The 20,505-nt window shown below is 50.3% G+C and overlaps 8 protein-coding genes across 8 annotated transcripts; 4 read left to right on the top strand and 4 right to left on the bottom strand.

Annotated features, from left to right (window-relative positions):
* Positions 1 to 310: 310 nt before the first annotated feature.
* PSE1 (importin PSE1) lies at positions 311 to 3,842 on the bottom strand (the record flags this gene model as incomplete). The annotated part of the gene is made up of 2 exons (XM_076683002.1): positions 311 to 3,445; positions 3,651 to 3,842. The coding sequence occupies 2 exons, from the start codon at positions 3,840 to 3,842 to the stop codon at positions 311 to 313; spliced, it is 3,327 nt and encodes a 1,108-aa protein (XP_076542610.1).
* A 1,175-nt stretch (positions 3,843 to 5,017) lies between these two features.
* DCS1 (m7GpppX diphosphatase) lies at positions 5,018 to 5,937 on the top strand (the record flags this gene model as incomplete). The annotated part of the gene is made up of 2 exons (XM_076683001.1): positions 5,018 to 5,511; positions 5,559 to 5,937. The coding sequence occupies 2 exons, from the start codon at positions 5,018 to 5,020 to the stop codon at positions 5,935 to 5,937; spliced, it is 873 nt and encodes a 290-aa protein (XP_076542609.1).
* Positions 5,938 to 6,540: 603 nt separating this feature from the next.
* SYG1 (Syg1p) lies at positions 6,541 to 9,622 on the top strand (the record flags this gene model as incomplete). Its single annotated transcript, XM_076683000.1, has 4 exons — positions 6,541 to 6,554; positions 6,600 to 6,618; positions 6,674 to 6,709; positions 6,752 to 9,622. 4 exons carry the CDS (start codon positions 6,541 to 6,543, stop codon positions 9,620 to 9,622), a joined length of 2,940 nt encoding a protein of 979 aa, XP_076542608.1.
* An 86-nt stretch (positions 9,623 to 9,708) lies between these two features.
* On the bottom strand, positions 9,709 to 11,277 carry TRVA0_006S00364 (glycoside hydrolase family 1 protein; the record flags this gene model as incomplete). Its single annotated transcript, XM_076682999.1, has 1 exon — positions 9,709 to 11,277. The coding sequence occupies one exon, from the start codon at positions 11,275 to 11,277 to the stop codon at positions 9,709 to 9,711; it is 1,569 nt and encodes a 522-aa protein (XP_076542607.1).
* A 260-nt stretch (positions 11,278 to 11,537) lies between these two features.
* Positions 11,538 to 12,971, bottom strand: TRVA0_006S00342 (glycoside hydrolase family 1 protein; the record flags this gene model as incomplete). Its single annotated transcript, XM_076682998.1, has 1 exon — positions 11,538 to 12,971. The coding sequence occupies one exon, from the start codon at positions 12,969 to 12,971 to the stop codon at positions 11,538 to 11,540; it is 1,434 nt and encodes a 477-aa protein (XP_076542606.1).
* A 1,149-nt stretch (positions 12,972 to 14,120) lies between these two features.
* CMG1 (Cmg1p) lies at positions 14,121 to 14,981 on the top strand (the record flags this gene model as incomplete). The annotated part of the gene is made up of 1 exon (XM_076682997.1): positions 14,121 to 14,981. The coding sequence occupies one exon, from the start codon at positions 14,121 to 14,123 to the stop codon at positions 14,979 to 14,981; it is 861 nt and encodes a 286-aa protein (XP_076542605.1).
* Positions 14,982 to 15,144: 163 nt separating this feature from the next.
* On the bottom strand, positions 15,145 to 18,267 carry NEO1 (aminophospholipid-translocating P4-type ATPase NEO1; the record flags this gene model as incomplete). The annotated part of the gene is made up of 1 exon (XM_076682996.1): positions 15,145 to 18,267. One exon carries the CDS (start codon positions 18,265 to 18,267, stop codon positions 15,145 to 15,147), a length of 3,123 nt encoding a protein of 1,040 aa, XP_076542604.1.
* A 1,131-nt stretch (positions 18,268 to 19,398) lies between these two features.
* MED4 (Med4p) lies at positions 19,399 to 20,265 on the top strand (the record flags this gene model as incomplete). The annotated part of the gene is made up of 1 exon (XM_076682995.1): positions 19,399 to 20,265. One exon carries the CDS (start codon positions 19,399 to 19,401, stop codon positions 20,263 to 20,265), a length of 867 nt encoding a protein of 288 aa, XP_076542603.1.
* Between the last annotated feature and the right edge of the window lie 240 nt (positions 20,266 to 20,505).

Here is a 20,505-nt window from a genome sequence, read left to right as displayed (position 1 = left end):
CGCGCAACCTGAGGCAATCACTGGAAGCTCTGCAGGACGAATACATTCCACAAATGCAACAGCTGCTGCAACAGAAGAAGCAGCTCGAGTCGGAAATCAGCCAACTCTACTCTGAACTCGAAGAGGCTACTGCCAATTTAAACTCGCCCAGTAGTAGCTGACCAAGTTTTAATAAAAACATCAAATCTATATTATTAGAGCTTTGTACATAAAATATAATAATAATACTCATTCCCGTAAATTAGTGTGCAACTTTCTATCGTGATATGGTTCCAACAGCTTTAGCCGGATATTTGGGAGCCAGTTATAATTACAAGAACCACTTCTGGACAACTGGCTGGCTTTCTGCTGGCAGCTGCTGGAACAGCGCCATCGCCTCGTTATGCGGGACGGTCCCCAGGAGCTGCTTGGTGGCCGCCACGACGTGCTCGGCTGTCTTGCCCGAAATGGAGGCATGGACAAGCGCCTGAGCGACACTCTCAAACACCTTTGGCACCTGACTCGTGACACTGGCATGGCTCTTTTCAATGAGGTTGCTCAAAAACAGATACGGGAACGGCGCCGCCTCATCGTCGGCAATAATAGGTAGCGTCTTGACCCACTCGGTGAGCGCTTGGTCAAGGCTATCTCCCACCAGGGCGCCGTGAGTTCGCAGAATCTTGGCAATGGCGGCACTAGCGTTCTCGGTAGCATGCACATTGTCCTCGCTTCGTGCCTCTGGCACGTTGATGAGGTTGAACAGCGTCGGGAGCGCCGAAATGGTGTACTGCGCATACTGGGCACCGCCATGCTGGGCAGCGACACCAATGCCGTAGGCAGCCGCTTGGCGCACGCTGGCATCGCCAGACACGAGAGCATCGACCATGTTGCTCAAAAACATCTCGTGGAACTGGAATGAGTCCTGGCCAGTGTACTCAATCATATCGTCAATGACACAGAGCGCCCAGTGGCGGCAGTCGTCGCTGGAGCTGGTCAGGAACGCCTGCAAAATAGGCATGAGCGTCTGGAACGGCAGCAAAAACTCTGACTTGTTGAACTTGAACGTCACATTGATGACCTTGCTCATCTCGCCCAGCAGCTCTTCATCAGCCGCCTCAGCATCCTCTTCCTCTACGTCTTCAGCATACTCGTCATCGTCCTCGTTGCGGCTCGCCATTCGCTCAATGTAGTCAGTAAGGTTCACCTCGATCGACTTGACGAGGCTCTGCATGTCGCTGGCACTCAACGCGCCCCGGCCAATGATCTCAATGCACTGGTACAGGTTGGAGTAGTACCCGGCCAGTACTTCGACCATCTTGTCTACAGGGAGAACCTCGAGCATAGCCCGCAGGATGGGTACCCACAGCTCGAGAACCGCCGGATCCTGCTTGGCGCGCTCCATATCGCCGCCATTCTGACGCGCTACGGCCTTTTGGGCGCAGCTCAGCAGGTGCGGAGCGGCAGCCGCTGCGGCGTACCGCACGCCATCGTGGTAGAAGAAGTTGAGCCCCGGCACGATAACATCGACGACAATCTCCTTAACGTACGGGTAGAAGTCGGCGCCCAGCTCGGAGGCGTACACGCTGAGCAGGTCAATGGCGTTGGACTTCTCGTCAAGAAGCGAAGTGTGAATGCCCACGTACTTGCCCTGGATGGGCAGGATCTCCCACCCGTCCTGCTGGTTGAGCTCCTCGACCTGGTTCTCGTCGTCGAGCAGCTTAATGTCGGGTCGGTGCTTAGCCGACGCAAGAAGCGGTGGCATGACGCCACTGAGGTAGGGTAGGAAGTCAGTACCAATGATGCGACACAGCCGGCCCCACGCGTGCACCAGGTAGGACTGGCACGGATCGTCGTCATCGGTGATGGAGGCCTGGATCTGGGCGAACAGATGCACCATGGCCTCGCAGTCGGGGGCAAACTTCTCCTTACCCACGGCGAGCGCAATGAGCGTGGCGCACTCGATGGACTTGGCCTTAAGCAACCGCAGCTCCTTGCCCGCGTCCTGGCGCATCACGTTGAACAGCATCTTCATGAGCGGCTCGTAGTACTTGCTGAATTTGGACTCGGCGGCGTCAGCGACAATGGCGATGGTCGTGAGCACCTGCTCCTGGACATAGCGCTTCGGAGACTCCAAGAGTTGAACAAGTCGCCCCAGCAAATCATCAAGGTACGGCTCCAGCACTTCCTTGGACGCTGATTCGGAGAAGTTTACCATGGCTGCAGCAGCGTGAGACTGGACACGGAATGTGCTGTGGTTATCGAGCTTGGAAATGAGGGCTGGCAGCACGCGGTTACCGTAGTTGCGCTGCATAAAGTCAGCAAAGTCGGTCGACATCTGGCCCAGGGCGTTGCAGGTGGCCCACTGGACTCGCGCATGCGGGTCGTTGAGCAGTGGAATGACCATGTCGAGGATCTTGTCGAGTTCAGCCATCATGACATCGCGACTTCCCTCGGCAACATTAGACAAAGCCATAAGAGCCGCATGTCGCTCACGCCACTGCTGCGAGTTGATCATGGTGGGCAGCCACTGGAACAGCGGCGGGAGCACGATCTTGCCGCCCAGCTTGAGGGCCAGGCGGTCAAGACTCTGCTTGGCGGCAGAATACGCTTCGTCCTGGTCCTCCGAGTCCATAACGTCGTCCTCGTTGTTCCATTCAGCGGCATCGTCATCGTCCTCGCCAACTTCGGTCATCATCTGCAGGCACAGCATGACCATGGACTCGGCGTACGATGGCTCGCGCTTGCACATATTTGGCGCCTCGTCGACAAAGGTCGTGGCCAGCTCGAGCGCCGAAAGTCGCGCCTTGATGTCAGACTCCTTATCCTTGGCCACGTCTACGCAAAAGTCAATCAGGTGCTTGAACATGGGCTTGAACATTTTCGGGGCGAGTTCGGCCAGGTCAATGACCGACTCGAGCACGGAAGAAAGCTCGTAGCCCTTGTTCTGCTGCCTCAGTGGCATCATGACCTCCAGCAGCTGGGGGAGCAATTGCTGGAGAGTCGGCCACGCGGGCTTTTTGAGCTGCTCAAAGAAAGACGTGAACGCCGTCACGGCGGCAATTCGCACCACTTCATCGGCGTCTGCGAACCCGGCTTGGAACGCCGGCACAGAGCTGGCCACCAGAGACTCACCAATGATCTCGGGCACAGTAGAGAGGATTCGGAACGCCGACTCACGGATGCCGGTCGTCGGCGACTTGACTGCCTCCATCATGGCTGGCAGCAGTTCTGGCCACGTCAGGTTCTTGTTCCACGACATGGGCTTGGCGATGCACGATACGGCGTCGGCAATCTTGTGTCGCACCATTTTGTCCTGTGTCTCTGCCAGGAAGCCCTGGAGGAGCGTCTGCTTGATTTCATTGAGCACGGGAGCAGACACGGTTTCGATGATGCACGCCGCCGTGAACTGCTCGTCGGGCTGCTTTAGGGAGATTGTTCGAAACAGCACCGCGCTAAAACTTCTTGCCTATTCAACAGAATTGGGCCACAACACACTCTCAACCATTATATATTCATATATCCGTTTTCGAGAGTTGCAATTGGACGATATCCAATGGCAACTAAACAAATATAATTCAATATAACCCATTGAGATGTGTAAATCCAGCCCTTTTAGTTAGTGGTTTTTAATTCTCAGCCAAATTTAAGGGGGGGGGGGGGTAATAACATACCGTCCCATCGTAACCGCCAACAGCCTGCTGGGCGAGGGTCATTAAAAGCACCTCACGCTTCTCCTGGCCGCCCGAAATCCAGTCCTGGTTGAGACTCCTCTCGGCCGCGGACCGGACCTGGTTGTCTGCTGAGGTCAGGCTCGACAGGAGCTGATACAGCGACTCCGTGACCTCTGGCGAAATAGTGGTCATTATATATTATCTCAAATTAATTCAAGAAGGGGAGGAAAATAAAATAAAGGGTCTCTTCAAATCGATTAATTTTTCTGTCAAACAAAACAAAAAAAAAAAATTCACCGTCTTGTCTGCTGGATCCTTTCTCTCTCTCCTTGCTCTTTGCAATAGTATACTGGGCTCTACGTTTCTTTCTCTGAACTAGCTCGGGGTTCAGAGGAGGAAGGAATTGAATACGCAGAGAGAAACAACAAATGGAGAGCGCAGGTGTGTTGAAAAACGAGGGTTTGTCGGTTGGTTATGTTCGACTTGAATTGGGAAAAAAAAAAGTTCCACCGCCATCCTTGCCGCCACACCCAAATCGTGCAGCAGTCGACTTGATTGCAGTAACCGTAAAACCAGATCTGGCTACCATACTATGCGGAATTGCATGCTAGTACTACCAATGCCAGGTCGGCCGAATTAGTGACTTTACTTCTAGCTTTATGGGTTCAGCGGGCCCCAGTGCCTGGACACCATATAGTTAGACGTGCGGCTCAACCCACCCAGCCCCCTGAGTAGAGCGCTTGCGCGCGCACTATGTACGATCGCTAGGCGGGGAAGAAGGTAGAGTCCTTCGCGTAGCGGAACCACGGGAGCTCGAGGGCCAGCGGTCCTGAGTGCAATTGGGGGTATCTGTCCCCCCAAACCCCCTTGGGGCTCCGCTTCGTGGAGATGATTGTTGTTCTCCACGCAGAGGAGCCGGGGGAACTCGAGGGTTGGCCCTAGAATGCATCTTTACACCAGCCAGTGGCAAGCCTATGTGTAGCTGATCCTACAATCAGTAATGCTAAAGTAGTGTTTTCTAGTACTTTTTGATGAATACTATGAGAAATTTGTTACAGCTTTGTGTTGATGTCACTGCTCTGCTGGGACAGTTCGTAACGCTGTAACAAGCCACGGCAGAGTTCTCCCGACTCTACAAACCGGTATTACTAAAGCTTGAGGACTGGCACATCATCCTGTACAATTTCAGCCAATTATTATAACTGTTCACTGATACTGACTCAAACTTTGATGGAATGCTTGTTGAGTGCTTGTTGGTAGCATGCTTGGAGAGTCCCTGTTGGTATACTCACAATGCTCCTAGTTTGTGGTGCGCGCATGCATCATATATAAAAGGTCCATCGGAGGAGAAAGTGAACTGATCAAAGATGGCTGATTTGGTGGAAAAGTTCGTATATACAGAGACACTGAGCTCCAAGAGCATGCTTAAGTCGGCGACTTTGCTAGGCACAATCGATGGGGAGCCAGCAATCGTCACCCTCGAGAAACTTCCGTTCAATATCACCGACCCCGACTTCTTGAAGTCCTTGAACCTCGCAGAAGTGAGGAACCTCGACGTTAACGATATCTACTCGTGGAACGTCGCGACCGTGCATCAGGACCTCGAAACCCGCCCCGCCGCCAAGGTGAACCTTATCTATCCTGCAACCGAGACGCACATCAAAAAGTACCGCGAGCAGCAGCGCATAGTGGTCGTCGAGACCCCGGAGAAGTACCGACAGATTGTTGAGCCATACATCGAGACCATGAAGGGGGACAGGATTAAATGGGTGTACAATATTTTGTTTGACGGGGTCGAGGCTGACCGGGTCATCTTGCGTGACGATGACCCCGAGCAGGGCTTCGTCTTGCTGCCTGACATGTAAGCTATAAACTCTGACAGAGGCTGATTACTAACTATTGATTTAGGAAATGGGATAGGAAGACCATTGAGTCTATGTACTTGGTTGCAATTGCGCTTAGAAAGGATATTTCGTCTATTAGAGACCTGACAAAAGAACATATTCCATACCTGCAGCATTTGAAATTCAAGATCACTGCTGCGGTGCAGGCCAAGTATGGGCTTGCGGCGAACCAGCTAAAGATGTATTTCCACTACCAGCCGTCATACTACCATCTTCATCTCCATGTGGCCAATGTCGCACATGAGCAATTGGACTTCGGCAAGTCTATTCTTATTGACAATGTCATCGACCAACTGACCTACCTGGGGGATATGAAAAAGGCGACTATTTCTTATGTTCTTGGAACGGGTCACCAGCTATATGTCAAAGGGCTTAAAGAATAGAGCACCAGTAATTGGTAGATGATATACGGTTTGTGCTTACTTCAGCATTCTACCCTCCAACTATCTTTACACTTTTACAATACTTTCATAGATGGGGTTTAATTAGAAATGAGCAAGAATGGAATGGCATAAGATGTTCGGCAAGAAGGCTTTTAGAATGAAAAATGAATTGACCAATACGGTCCTTAACTGCATTTACTTGTTTCTACTACTGTATGTGTTATTAACCCATTGGCACAATTTAACCCGTCAACGAATAAAAAGTATATATAATATAAGATGGGGTGAGCCGCACGAAAGCCGCATGCGGCTGTATCAAAATATGTCGAGCCCCAATCAACAGCCCATATTTCAAAATATGACCCAACCAGTGGATACAGTGCCATGATGAGTAACAACTAGCTACTTTTCAAGCTAACAGCGAAAAATCAACTCTTATCCCATCCTGCAGCAATACACGGGCCAAGTCCAGCAACAATACAAAGTGGGAGAAATTATGCGCGTCCCGAGACCGTGCATCATCACTGCATCCTACCAGCAACTCTTTAAGATTAAGGGCGCATAATTTAGCCGTTTCCCCTTCGCCAACCACTCCTTGAAACCATGAAGTTTGCACTGTAAGTTGACTCTACTACTTATGAACCGGTCTAACTGTTGTTTAGTCATTTGCGGGAGAACCTGGTAAGATCATTTTATGGATTAAGCAGAAACCGTAAAAAATACTAACAATTTAAAGGTCCCTGAATGGAGGGTTAAGTACCTGGATTACAAGGTAAGTATAACAGCCTCGCGATATTCGAAGCTAACAGTTTAGGGCGGGAAAAAACGACTGAAGAAGATTGTTAAGCTGCTGGAGGATGAAGATCAGGTCAAACAGTGGCATAGGGGCCAGGCCGTAATGGCCGCGGCAAGTAAGCCAATTTGCCCAGCGCAGGAGCCGTCGTCCGAGGTCCTTGACGAACTCGCTGGCCTGCCACCGTCTATAGCGGACCAGAAGAAGCAGGATCTTGCGGCTGGGAAAGGCGCCAATTCTCCAGCTGAGGATGGAAGCGGGTCGCGGCTTTCTCCTGATGCCGATAATTATGGAGCCATTGAGCGTACGAAGACCAATGTGTCGCTACAGCTTCCGCCGCCAGCGCTAAAGACTGACAATTCTTCTGCCGTGAATACCAGTATCCATAAGGTGCATTATGCAGGCACATTTCCCATAACTGACCGGTCACCGTTGCTTAATCCGCTGCAGAGTGACGTTATGAGCGAGGGAGAAATTACTAGAAGCCGCTCGTATTTCAGGCCGTTTGACATGATGAATATGGGCTCGGCCGCGCTGCATCCCGAGGTAGAGTTTGTGCAGTGGGTCGACGACCAGGTGCGTCAAATCAATGAGTTCTACATCGAAAAGGAAGAAGAGGCTGTGGACCGGTATCTCATTCTGCAAGATCAGCTTATCCGAATGCTGGAGCACCGGAAGCAGGCCAAAGGGTCGTACCACAACACAAAAGCTACCAATCCGTTGAACGAGGTTGCGCGATCTACTGGTTCGGCGATTGTCAAGAAAGTAGACCTGCCCTCGCTTCCGGTGAGGTTGAGACACCTCCGTAAGAATGGCAAGGAGGACAGCACGCACCACCACGGAGCTTCCGAAAGTCATGTGGTGGACTATGAGAGAAAGGATGAAGACACTGTCTCGTACATCTCTGCCAAACGTCAGCTCAAGCTAGCTACAGCGGAGTACTACCGCTCGCTCGAGCTGTTGAAAGGGTACAGAGCCCTCAATTACACTGCGATTCGGAAAATTGTCAAAAAATTTGACAAGCTAACCCACAATTCCATTTGCGAAAAGTACCTAGAAAAGCTCAACGGCTTGGAATTCGTTAAGAGCGATATCCTCGATAACTTGCTCGTCAAGACGGAGAATCTGTACGCGAGCTATTTTGAAGATGGCAACCACAAGAGTGCTGTGGAAAAGCTGCGTGCAAAGGAGTTCCCAGAGCAGCACTACACCGACATGTTCACTATTGGCTTGTTCCTCGGGTTGTCTGTTCCGCTATTTGTCTACGCACTTGTCACAGGAATACAACACTTGGGCCATCCTGAAAGACCGGACACGTCTTACCTGTTCCAGATCTGGGGTGGCTTCTTCATCGTTATTCTAATGCTCAACCTTTTCACAATAAACCTCATGATCTGGAAAAAGCAGAAGATCAACTATCCGTTTGTCTTTGAATTTGACCCGCGGTACATTCTTGATCCGTGCCAGTACGGAGTGATTCCAGCCATTCTCATGTTTTTGTTGTCCGTATTTGGTTGGTTTACTTTCAACGACTTCTTCCCCACAACTTTCCCAGCCAGGTATTTCCCATGCATTTATCTTGGTATTTGTGTGGCGGTGTTCGTCGTTCCTCTGCCGATATTTCAGTGGCGGTCTCGAAGATGGCTTTTCATCTCTTGCTGGCGACTTCTACTCAGTGGCCTGTATCCCGTTGAGTTTAAGGATTTCTTCATGGGCGACATTTTTTGCAGCCTCAACTACTCGTTGTCTAATGCTTCATTTTTCTTCTGTCTTTACGCTACTGATTGGATTAACGTTTATCCCGGGTCGCCGACTACATCGCGGTGCTCTTCATCCAAGTCCCGACTCCTTGGCTTCTTGAACTGCCTTCCGGGAATTTGGCGTTTCCTCCAATGTATTCGACGATTTCTGGATACTGGAGATTGGTTCCCACACTTGGCCAACGCTGCCAAGTACAGTTGCCTTATACTCTACTACATGTTCCTGAGCTTGCTTCGAATTGATAGGGGCGAGTCCACGCCCATTAGGGCGATGTTCATTTTGTTTGCCTCACTCAATTCTGTTTATAGCTCGTTCTGGGACATTATCATGGATTGGTCATTGGGCCAAACCGATACAGAGAATACCCTTCTCAGAGACGAGCTAGCATATCCCAAGGTATACTACTACATCATGATGGTCCTTGATCCGATCATGCGATTCAGTTGGGTGCTCTATGCTGCATACTATGATCAGATCCAACAGTCAGCGAAGATTTCCTTCATTGTTGCATTGATTGAAATTATTCGTCGCTTCCTTTGGGTATTCTTCCGTGTTGAAAATGAACACTGTGCCAATGTTGGTCGGTTCAGAGCTTCCAGAGACCTCACGCTTCCATACGCTCCGGCTCGGCCTCGGCAGTCTTTGTCGAAGCGTAAGAGAAGTCGGGATTCTTTCCGATCAGCACGACGTATGCGTTCAATTTCACTCCCACGGGCCACTACTGAACCTGTTTTGGCTCACCCGCACATTGAAGAGGGACTGGAGACGATTCCACGATATGTGGAACCTTCTCTTCCGCATGAACCTAGCCCTCTCAAGCGACGAGAAACTCTCGCGTCTCTTGCTACTCCTGTCATCCGAGCAGCTAGCCAGGCATTCCGTGATGCTCACGTGAGAGACTTCCAGCGACGCCGTGCAGATCCATTCGCTGAAGTAGATGATTTCGATCACGACTACTATGATCCCGAGTATGACGATGAAGATGATGATGATGATGATGATGATGGCGAAGAAGTTGTTAGCGAAAACGCTGAAAATAACGGGGAGACCGCTGTGAATGAGGCTCCAGATCGTAATACTGAAGAGGCAGGGAATGACCATAATCGACGGGACCAACCTCCTACCCGATGATCCCAAGGACACGCATATTATTTGATATTAGATTGTATAGACGTAAATGAAATTGCATTTCCCCTTCTTGAAGCTATTTTCCGGCGCTATCGAATGTAATGCCTGAAAAAATCACAAAAATAGAATGCCGATTTCTTATAGTATCGCTCCATCGTCTCGTAGTCGATGTATTGTAGGCCAAATCGAACAGCCTGGCCCTCTCTCCATTCAAAATTATCAGTTGCGCTCCATGCAATCGCTCCAATCAACTTTACCTTGTCTTCATTCACCAAGCCGAGAATCGCATTTAGATAGCCTTCATAATAATCAATTCTGTCCGTGTCATATCTCGCCTGTGAAATGCTCATTTCATCTTCATTCCAAACGCTGAAACCGAATTCTGGTATGAAATATTCTTTGGGGCGGAACTTTTTCCAAGACCACAGCACTCCTTCGCGAAAGTAGTTTGGGGTGTTGTATAGCCATGGTGTCCCTTCGTCTGCCATTGCACCAATTGGCCAGCCGCCAGGTAGCTCGTGGACATCCTCCACGCATACGGGCCAGTCTTCACGGTCCTTGTCGTTAATGCATCGGTTCATTCGTCTTGTCGCCGCCTTTACCGGGTAGCCAGTATAAGAATCCCATGCGTAGAAGTCAGCGGACCCCTTGATGAGGTTCTTTTGCTTCCTGGTAAACTTCGGCAGTAAGTCTCCTAGTGTTTTCTTCATGGATTTTGGGTAATCGCCGTTGATATAAACCGGATTGCCAAACCACCCAGCAGCAAAATCCAGTGCCCTCTCTGACGCCCATTGGTCTTGTCTCTTCCGAGTATATGGAGGAGTATAGTCCCACGAATTGGCAAACGAGATCTTCCCTGGACCATGTTTTGGCACAATCTCCTGTCGAAAGATCCTGACTGCTTCAGCATGGGCCAGCAGAGCATTATGCCCACACGTATAAAGGCGCTCTAATGGATCGTCCATATCATGCACAGGGAAAACATCATCAGGAGCTTCTTTCGGCCACTCCATGTAGTCGTTGCAGAACATTTGGGGCTCGTTAAGGGTGATCCATATCTTGACATACGGTGCAAGGGCATTGAACACTGCTCGAACATAATTCCCGAAATCTTCGACAATCTTATCGCTGAGAAAACCGCCGTACCATTCCTGCAGCGTTTGCGGAAGATCCCAATGATATAGCGTGACAATGGGGGTAATATTCCTGGCTACTAGGTACTGCACTTCATCTACGTAGTGCTGCAGTCCCTTTTTGTTTATAGTACCATTGCCGAGCGGGAATATTCGCGACCAGGACACAGACATGGAGTAGGCCTTGACTCCAATTGCCCCTAACCGTTCAATATCCTGCTTATAGAGATAATAGTGGTTATTCGCAATGTCGAAATCCGTATCGTCTGCAATAAAATCATCGACTTTGTGCACAATATTATCCCATATAGAGGGGCCCCTTCCATCTGCCTTGACAGCACCTTCGATTTGAGGAGCAGTAGATGCCCAGCCCCATATGAAGTCCTTTGGCAGCCTGTACTTTCTTCGCTGAGTAGGCATGTTTGGAGGCTTAATTAACTCGGATGCAGGAACATGAGTGGGTGCCACAGTCACCGTAATATCTGCAGTGCTAATGTCCATGTCGCGCCAAAGAGACGAGAGCATCGATTTGGTATAATGCTTAGACGCGGTGGCATTCCTGAAGGTACCATTTTTATGAAACGCTGCACTGATTAAAGTAGTGTATGCAGTGAGAACAATTGCAAACAACATAAGATAATTGTTCATTCCGCTTTTCAGTTCTTTCCCAAGTCAGTCTGTTCTCGGCTAACACCTTGTTGTGATGTCGTCGATAATATATAAGGTTTACCCCAACTAAATACAGGGTTTAAGTGTACCTATGTCTAGCTAGAGTGCCATCAATTTCATTGGTCCAAATGGTGTCGGAAGTAGTCTCTTGTGAAGAAGGCCGACTTTTTATAGGTACGCTCAAGAGTGGTATAGTCGACATATTGGAGACCGAATCGAGTACGAAACCCCTCGTACCATTCTAGATTGTCCATCATAGACCACACAAAACAACCTGTAATGTTAACCTGGTCAATGTTAATAAGATCAAGCATTGCGTCGAGATATGAGTGCAGATAGTCAATTCGCTCTGTGTCATAACGCGCTTGGACAATATCCATGTCGTTCTCTTTGTATACGGCCCATCCAAACTCCGGTAATATGTATTCTTTCGGAGAGTATTTATTCCAAGACCAACGAATGCCTTGTTTTACAATATCAGGGGCATTCAAGAGCCAATTGGCAGTGCCAGGATCAGATACACCGCCAGCGTACCAACCATTTATAAGGACGAGGGATGATTCATAACATCCCGGCCAGTCTGGGTGAGTCTTCTTTTTAATACATGCTTCAATTCCATCGTCAGGGGCTCGGACAGGATACCCAGTGTAAGAATCCCAGGCATAAAAATCAGCGGCACCAGCAATGAGCTTCTTTTGCTCCTCAGTGAACTTTGGAAGCAACTCGCCAAGCGTGTCTCTCATTACCTTGGGGTACTCGCCATCCCCAAAAATAGGCTGACTGATCCAGCCGGCCGTAAAGTCCATCGAACGGTTTGATGCTTGATGATCCGCATTTGAATCAGAGAAGGGAGGTGTAAAATCCCACGACTGAGGGAATCCGATCTTACCCTTGCCGTATTTCGGCTCAATTTCCTCTCGAAAAACTTTGACAGCAGTGGCATGAGCGAGAATGGCATGGTGGCCACAGAGATACTTTCTTTCAAGTGCAGTCTTATTGAATGTAGGGAACACTTTGTCCGGCCAATCATAATAATCCTGACAAAACACTTGCGGTTCATTCATTGTGATCCACGTCTTGACCTTGTTCGCGAGAGCGTGGAACACAGTTCGAGCATAATTGGCATAATCTTCAACAACGTGCTTGTCAATCCAACCTCCATACGCGTTCTGGAGTGCCTGGGGCATATCCCAGTGGTAAATAGTGACCACTGGAGTAATTCCATTGGCGATAAGATAGTCAACTTCGTCAATGTAGTGCTCCAGACCTTTTTTATTGACGGTGCCATTGCCAAACGGAAAGATCCGCGACCATGACATAGTCAACGAGTAATACGGAACTTTCATTGCTTTGAGTCTTTCGACATCTTGCTTGTAAAGATAGTAATGGTTAGTCGTGACGTCGAGGGTATCATTGTTTTTGATAATGCCAGGAACCTTGTGCACAATGTTATCCCAGACTGAGGGCCCTCGCCCGTCAGCTCTGACTGCTCCCTCAATCTGAGGAGCTGATGCCGCCCAGCCCCAAATAAAGTCCTTTGGAAATTTCATATTGCTTGTGAATCTAGGCATATTTGGCGGACTCGCAAGTTCTCGGGAGCTAACAGGCGTAGCGCTCACAGTAGCGGTCACTGAAGCAGTCTTGACTGAGATCCCTGTCCACAATTCTTTCAGCAGCGACGATGTATAGTGCTCATCCACCGAAGCCGAGTTAGCTATCTTTGTGAGACTGCTGGCAGACGCGACTTTTGCATTGGCAGTCGACATAATGGCAATTAATAATGTTACCAAGAACGAGGACAACATCATTGGTAATTTTAATTGGATGCACAAATTAGAACCATTTCTATGAGCTTTTATAGCTACAATTGGATTAGCGCTTCCCTATGAGTCGTGCTAGATTACATGTCGTAACGCCATTCGTTTCCAAAAAAATTGGCCCGTGGTTACGGACCTCTGCGACTGGATTTGAAGACATCGGAGCATTGAAATAACCCGCAATCGAATTTTGCCAGCAGCACAGTACTTAAACTGCAATACCATGGGGGTTTAAACGAAAATGGAGCTACGCTACATCATTGGCTATCTTTGTACTTCATTGTGCATATTCGTGGCCCGAGCTACCACCCCAAGGTCCCCGTAAAACGATTTAGCACCATTACAACTATCAAACGCTAATTTAAATAAGCAGTTGACGGGTTCAAAACCCAGTGCGCAAGGGTTTATTTCGTAATGTGGGGTGGACATACCCGGTATCGTATCGTTAAGCAGCCCTTATATTTTCCGCCTTCGATGTAAAATGAGGGAAGCTACGGCCAAAACCCTTGTTACTGTCGATATACCGAAGCGATCAAGGATTGCTGCAGTGTCATTTTTGACGTGGTACCCAGAAAAACACGTTCTGTCCAGTGCTTCGTAATATCCATTCAACTCCTCAGACAATCTACTTCTTCTTATCAGGTACTATATAGCAGAGAACCTTCGATGCCCTATGAACAATGCGCTCGCGATTACTCAATCATCCCAAAGAGTAGATGGATTTCACGCCGCTTACTTCTTCAATTTAAAAAATGACCTGGTGAATAACTTCCATACGCCTAAGGGGTTCGCATCATACTATCGTCTGTTCCTTGCGTGGCGGAACCACCGTGTCTCAGATCACTACACCATCTAAATGCTACCTTCAATATTTTATTATAGATGCCTCCGCTCGGATATAAACAGAATCCTCCTAAGGGAGAGGCTTCTTCCGATGAACATGAAGAAGATTATATGAATATGTCTTTCGAAGGGGTCGTAGAAAATGAACCGCTGCCTAAGCAATTAGCGGATAGTCCCATCGACACTAAATATGAAAAGATCAATCAAGCCCTGAAAACTAGCATTCTTCCCGCCAAACGCCAAGCTAATGACGAGGAAGCAGAGGAGGAGGAGGAGAATCGGGGACTAAAACTGCTGCGCAAAATGGGCTACAAGCCAGGGTCGCGATTGGGATCAGCTAAACCAGATAAAACCGCAATAAACGAGCCAGTTGTGTTAGAGATCAAGCCTGGCCGCCACGGAATTGGTGCAGAAAGGGCAATGAAAAAGGAGCTTCTAGAAGCGCAAGACGAGCATAGTCGTAAGCAGGAGGCCGAGAAATCAGACTTTCGAGAGCATATCCGTGAGCAACACGAGACAAAACGGACCCTAGGACGACTGAAGGCTGCACAGAAGGTTCTGCTTAATATTGAGCATCTAGATGACCATCCATATGAGTTTACTGACCTCTCGGAACTCAATGTATTGTATCGCGGTCTGGTTGCCGAAAACCAGGCCAAGCAGCGGCTTGCAGAACTCAAAAAGGGCTTTCTGGGAGAGTCGCTTCAAACTACTGTCAGTGATGACCATGAGGATGCTGAACTAGGGGAATTCGAAGAACTGCTGCCCGAAGAACGACTACAAAAAGTGCTTGACTTCTTGAGGCAGCATCATTACTACTGTTTTTGGTGCAGCGCAAAGTATGTCGATGAGGCGGATCTGCTTGAACATTGTCCCGGTGAAGACGAGGAAGATCATTAACTGCTGCAAATTGGCTTAGTTGCATGCGACGGGGAACTGCGAGTCTGAGTTTGGCCAGAGCGATGGTTAGAAACCCTCAGTTGAAAGGTGGAGCTCACATATTTATATATAATAATAACCTCTATCAAAGATCGTAACTGGCATTAGAAAATAAACGCATAATTTATGCTTGTTGAACCTTGGCATAGTTTGGAGGCTTCAACCGACGTCGAAGAGCCTTGCCTACCCATGGTGGAATCAGAGCAGTAGCAGTGATAAGCGCCGTTTTCCAGTAGAACCCAGGGCTCTTAACGTACTGCAGGTCGAAATACTCCGACAGGAATGGGAAAGATGCAATGAATATACCCAGGGTTATCACCTCCGAGAAGAACATCACTCGGTTCCAGGTAATAATCTCAAGAGCAACCATGATAAGCTCGTTTAGCAAAAGTGCAGTGAAGCTGACCTCCACCAGCCTCGTAAACAGATTCTCGTCAAGTCCAATGAGTAGTTGCGCAAGTCCCTGGATCACTATGCCCTGATAAAGCGACACCAGCACCCAGACGAAAAATGTTCGATACGAGAGCGATTTTCCAGGAGTCAACTCACGGTAGAGCTCAGGATAGAGCGTAGCCAGGTCCTCGTCTACATCCTTATCCAGAACGAGCGAAAACACCGGCGCCATTGTGTACAGCGTAGCATAGCCCACCATGAGCCATCCCTGGTATAGCGCTAGAGGCTCAAACTTGGACGAAATGGAGTAGACAGTCTGGCACACGCTGATAATAAGACCACGGTGAATAACAAACTGCGCCAATTTAGCGGATCTCTTGTATGAGTTTCGGCCATGCCACACCAGGAGCTTTGTAAGGTAGCAGAACTGCGTGATTGAGAAGTCAGCAGCCAGGGAGGCCTGTTTGCCTTCCTTGCCAACGATACCCACGCCCACGTCTGCCGCCTGGATCATGCTGACGTCGTTACCACCGTCGCCAATGCAGCACACTCGTTTCTTGGTTGCCTCCTTGATAAGCATCGCAACATCGGCTTTCTGCTGGGGAGTGCATCGGCAGGCAATGACTACTGGCAGCCCCACGGCGACCTCTACAAACTGCTCCTTCATGTGACTGAGGTACAGCGCCAACGACTCTCCGTCAATGAGTAGACAAGCGTCGTGGCGCTGCCTGAGCAACTCCAGGTTCTCAGCCGCAGTGTCGCGGTCGTGGAGTTTGGTCACGGAGTGGATATACTGCCCCCGTGCCACGAGTTTGGAGCTGACCGCCACGCAGCGAGCGGTTTCCACCTTGTCGCCAGTCAGCATCCAGATCTTGATTCCAGCGTTGCGCAGAAGCTCAAGTGAGGGCTTCATGTCGCGCTGGAGTTTATCTTCTACGCCGGTGAGGCCCAACAACTCGAGGTCGTGTTCCAAGTACTCTCCAACTACCTTGGCCATGGCGGCATCACGGTTGGTCATGGAGAGCGATGCTGCATCGTATTTGGCGACAAAGGTGTCATAAGCCTGCTGGGTCAGCTTCTTGCGTCCAACAACCAGTGTCCGAAGCCCTTCGCGTGCCATATTGCCCGTCTCCTCCTCGAGCCAGTCATTGTACTGAACGATTTTGCCCATGACCGTATCGGCGCCCTTTTGGAAGAACCATAACTCATTTTTTGTCCTGTCCCGCACAATAATGCCCATTCGCTTGTTGTCCGAGTTGAACGGGAACACCTGGAGGATTTCGTACTCTAGTGGAGCGTGCGTAGCCTCGTAAATCAAAGTTAGCGAAGTCCGATCACGCTTGTACAGCGACAGGCCCACTGAGGCGGTCCACTTGACAATGGCGATTTCGTCTGGCGAAGCGGCCTGGTAGGTCAGTTCTCCATCGTCGTACGAAGGGGTCACATTGTGGCAGATGGCCAAGCAGGTCACGACATCCCTGACCCGGGCACCAATCTCTCTACGGCTTCGGGGTCCTGCAGACCCGCTAGTGTCCTTGACGTAAGCGGTGACCTCGTCCATGGCGTCTCCCGCGTACGACACAGTTCCTACGTGAATCTTCTTCATCTCCATGTCGTTCTGCGTGATAGTGCCGGTTTTGTCTGTGAGTAAGTACTCGATACGCCCGAGGTCCTCAGGGATGGTACTCGTCCGCACAATGGTGTCAGGGATAGACTTGTCGTGCTCAATCTGGTAAGCATAGACAGACTTGCCCATGTCGAGGTTGACTCGCAGGGATACGGGGATGATTGTCGAGAACAGAATGAGGAACCGCATCACATCAATGTACCACCCGGGGCCGAATCCGTGGAGCGCAACCAGGCCAAAACTCAGCAGAAAGACGCACCCACACAGGATTTTGGACAGGTTGTTGATTTCAAGCTCGAGAAGGCCGACTTTGGTGCCGGCTTTGGAAGTGTTCATCGCCTGACGCGTGTCCTTGCCCGTATAGATGACGATGCCAATGGCGGTTCCAGAGGCCAAGACAGTGTTGGCCCACAGAGTATTGTCAACAGAGAGACCGACGGAGCTTCCTTCGAACTTGAGGGTGCCCAGGAACGAGTGGATCGACTTTTCCGGCGCACTTGCCACGACTGAGACGCCCTCCAAAGCGTACTCATCGCCTCCCGGCTGGGTCAGCGGGCATGCCAACCGCAGCTTCCAGTCTGTTTCTCCGTCCAGCTGGTCAGTCCTGATAAAGCACTCGCCCGAGGCCTCCGAGGACCGCAGCAGGACCATGTCGGCCGGCACACGCTGGTCCTTGTGGACCCACACCAGGTTGCCGACCTTCAAATCCTTGGCCGGCACAAACTTGCGAGAGTTTACCAATTCGTACTTTTCGCTGTTGGCTTCGCGATCACGCCTTCTTCGCTGAATGTCGTCCCACGCCTCCTTGCTCATCGTGACGGTCAAGACAAACGCCAGAGGAACGATGTAGGACGAAAGGTACCCAATTCGCAGTGCCGGAATGGCCTGGGAGAGCGCTACGAGCAGGAAGTACAAGTTGAAGAAGAACTTGAACTGTTCAAACAGGATGACCGGGATGAACGAGACGGGCGAGTACTTGGCGTTGGACACGGCGTTCGAGGCGTACTTAGTTGGCTTATTGGCCACCGACATGCCTGGCCACACTGTCCGTTCTCGGTCGGTTTTAATGTTTTCTGGAGGTTTGGGCTCGCCGGCAATGAGCGGAGCGCTGTCCAAGTGGTGATCCATAACGACCATATCCTCCTCATCCTCGTCCTCGTCGCTGGACCGGTACGCCCCACGCGAGGACATCTTGTGCAGCGGGATGGAATCCTCGTAGTCTGGCATAATCAGGGAAAGTAGACTGGCCAGTGTGTAGAGAGGGTGTCGCAACGGGGCATACCACCGCCTGACGCGAGAGCTGTAGCGTCTGTTCAACACAATGGTGGGCTTTTGATTTATTCAGTATTCGCGATGGCTTCTCAGGGGATGCGAATACTTTGTCACAAGGTTACGGAGGCGCTCGCTGGGCCTATTAAACCTCGAAAGCTACTACTCTGCACACCGTAGCGGGATTTTGGTTTCAGGGTGGTGGTGATTTGGCTTTGAGTTGGGACACGCCGGACAAACCTTAGGCCGGTCTTCCATCAGCGACCAGCAGTACTTTTGCCATATATCTAAGAGTGGCCAATTGAGCAGCTGGGCGCTCATTAGCCACAGCAATTGGGACGCCCTATATCTTTCTCCCCGATTTAAGTGGATATTTGAATACTGGTTGCTTAAACTCATCAATTCAATCACCAATGGATACTGTTAGTAGCACGGCTTTGAGCATTGACCTACATAGTAAGTACCAATAGCGATTCACTGGTACGGATGCACTTGGGGGGACCAGTCCCCCCAAACCCCCCTGTAGCTCCGCTCCGCGGAGAGTTTATATGGTACAATTGATGCCGCTCTGTTTAGATACCACTGCCTGGCGAATCCTGCAATATACTGTAGCACCACACTCAAATTTAATCAATTACTAACTTGTAGTTTAAGCATGTCTCTCTTCCATTTAACGAGGAGGGTACATAATCTGTTAAGTACTATAACTGCTCAATGTTGGTACAGTACCTGCTCATAGGAGTGGGGCCAATAGGGCGCGTTTCCGGTTACAGCGTCACAAACTTCCGTTACAAACTTGGTGAAACACACAGTGACAACGTAACAAACCCTCCGTTACAGAATTAGCTGGTGCCGAGGCAAACTCGGCGAAGCCGAGCTACAGGGGGTCTGGGGGACTGGTCCCCCAGGTATCACTAAACCACATAGAACAATTCCAGTAAATGCCACTGCAAATTGGCCCGTATCCAATCGACCAGTTGCCGTGGTGGATGAATAACCTCCGGTGAACTAACAAACCGGACGCGCATCACCACCCCAAACCCGACTGGGAAAGAGTCGTCAGTGAAAGATTCACCGTCCAACTGGATCATGTCGATTCCATACTCCAAAGTGTCCACGCCCGTGACGGGGGTGACTGGGTACGAGAGCCAGTTCCAGCCGTCGGCGATGAACACGCCCAAGAAGCCGCCCGTGACGGCAGCGGCGGCAGCAGCAGCAGCGCTGGGGGGCGCCCCGGTGAGCGGGCAGAAGGTCGACACGCTGCAGCGGCTCACCGAGTTCGAAGAGCTGCTCAACGAGTTTGTCGAGTCCGTCTCGAAGTTCCGGCCGGACACCAAGGTGTCTGCGGCTTTTATTGCCGCCGACGACGCGCTGTCGCGCTCGATAGAGGACCTCAAGAAGCACCAGGAGTACGGCCGTGAGATCGACAGCCTAAAGGAGCAGAACGACCGGCTTGATGCTCAGCTGAACGATCTGCTCATTGGTCTGTCCGACTGTCGCCGTGAGCTTATGGCCCTACCTAGCATAGAGGATGGCGAGGCCGACCAGTCGGAGACGACGCCGCAGTCGCGCGAGTACATCAATGCTGACGAGCTGCTGAAATACGCGACGAAAATCACTAAGTTCACCCGCGCACCGCCCGGGTACAACCCGCACTTGCACGAGCATGCCAGTTTCCCGTGGCCTACGGAGGACGAGCTGCGTCGGGGTGTGATGGCCGAGATCTCGCTCAATCCAGATCAGGTTGCGCCCAAGACTCCTCCTCCTGCGAAGGTGACTGAGAATGGTAGTGCTGCCAATGGGCACTCTTTTGTGCGGCGCGGTTCGCTCGTGTCGTATGGTGAGAGACCGGTTATTGACCCTTCGCAGGCTCCTTCTTCAAACGAACCGTTACAGTCTCCGAAGCTCCAGCCAGTGCTTGATTTGGATCTTTTCGACCCAGACGAAGATGACTAACTGAAAAGCTTTACCAGCGTTAAGCCAACCTTACCAACGTTTACCCAGCTTTAACCAACCAACCTTTAACGAATAGTGGATACCAACCAACTGTGGCTCTTAACCAGCCATGGTTGACCAACAAAAATGCCTGCTACCTGAGATTGAGCACCAATGTTCTGGTCATTAACCTATTGTCAAATCAGTTCTGGTAGTTGATCCACGTCTACTAGACCTGGGAGGCCCCTCGAAAATATAGAC

This window comes from Trichomonascus vanleenenianus, assembly GCF_965637985.1.
Source record: "Trichomonascus vanleenenianus strain CLIB 3782 genome assembly, contig: TRVA0_006S, whole genome shotgun sequence".
Classification (NCBI taxonomy): domain Eukaryota; kingdom Fungi; phylum Ascomycota; class Dipodascomycetes; order Dipodascales; family Trichomonascaceae; genus Blastobotrys; species Blastobotrys vanleenenianus.
This window is presented reverse-complemented; position numbering and strand designations above follow the sequence as displayed.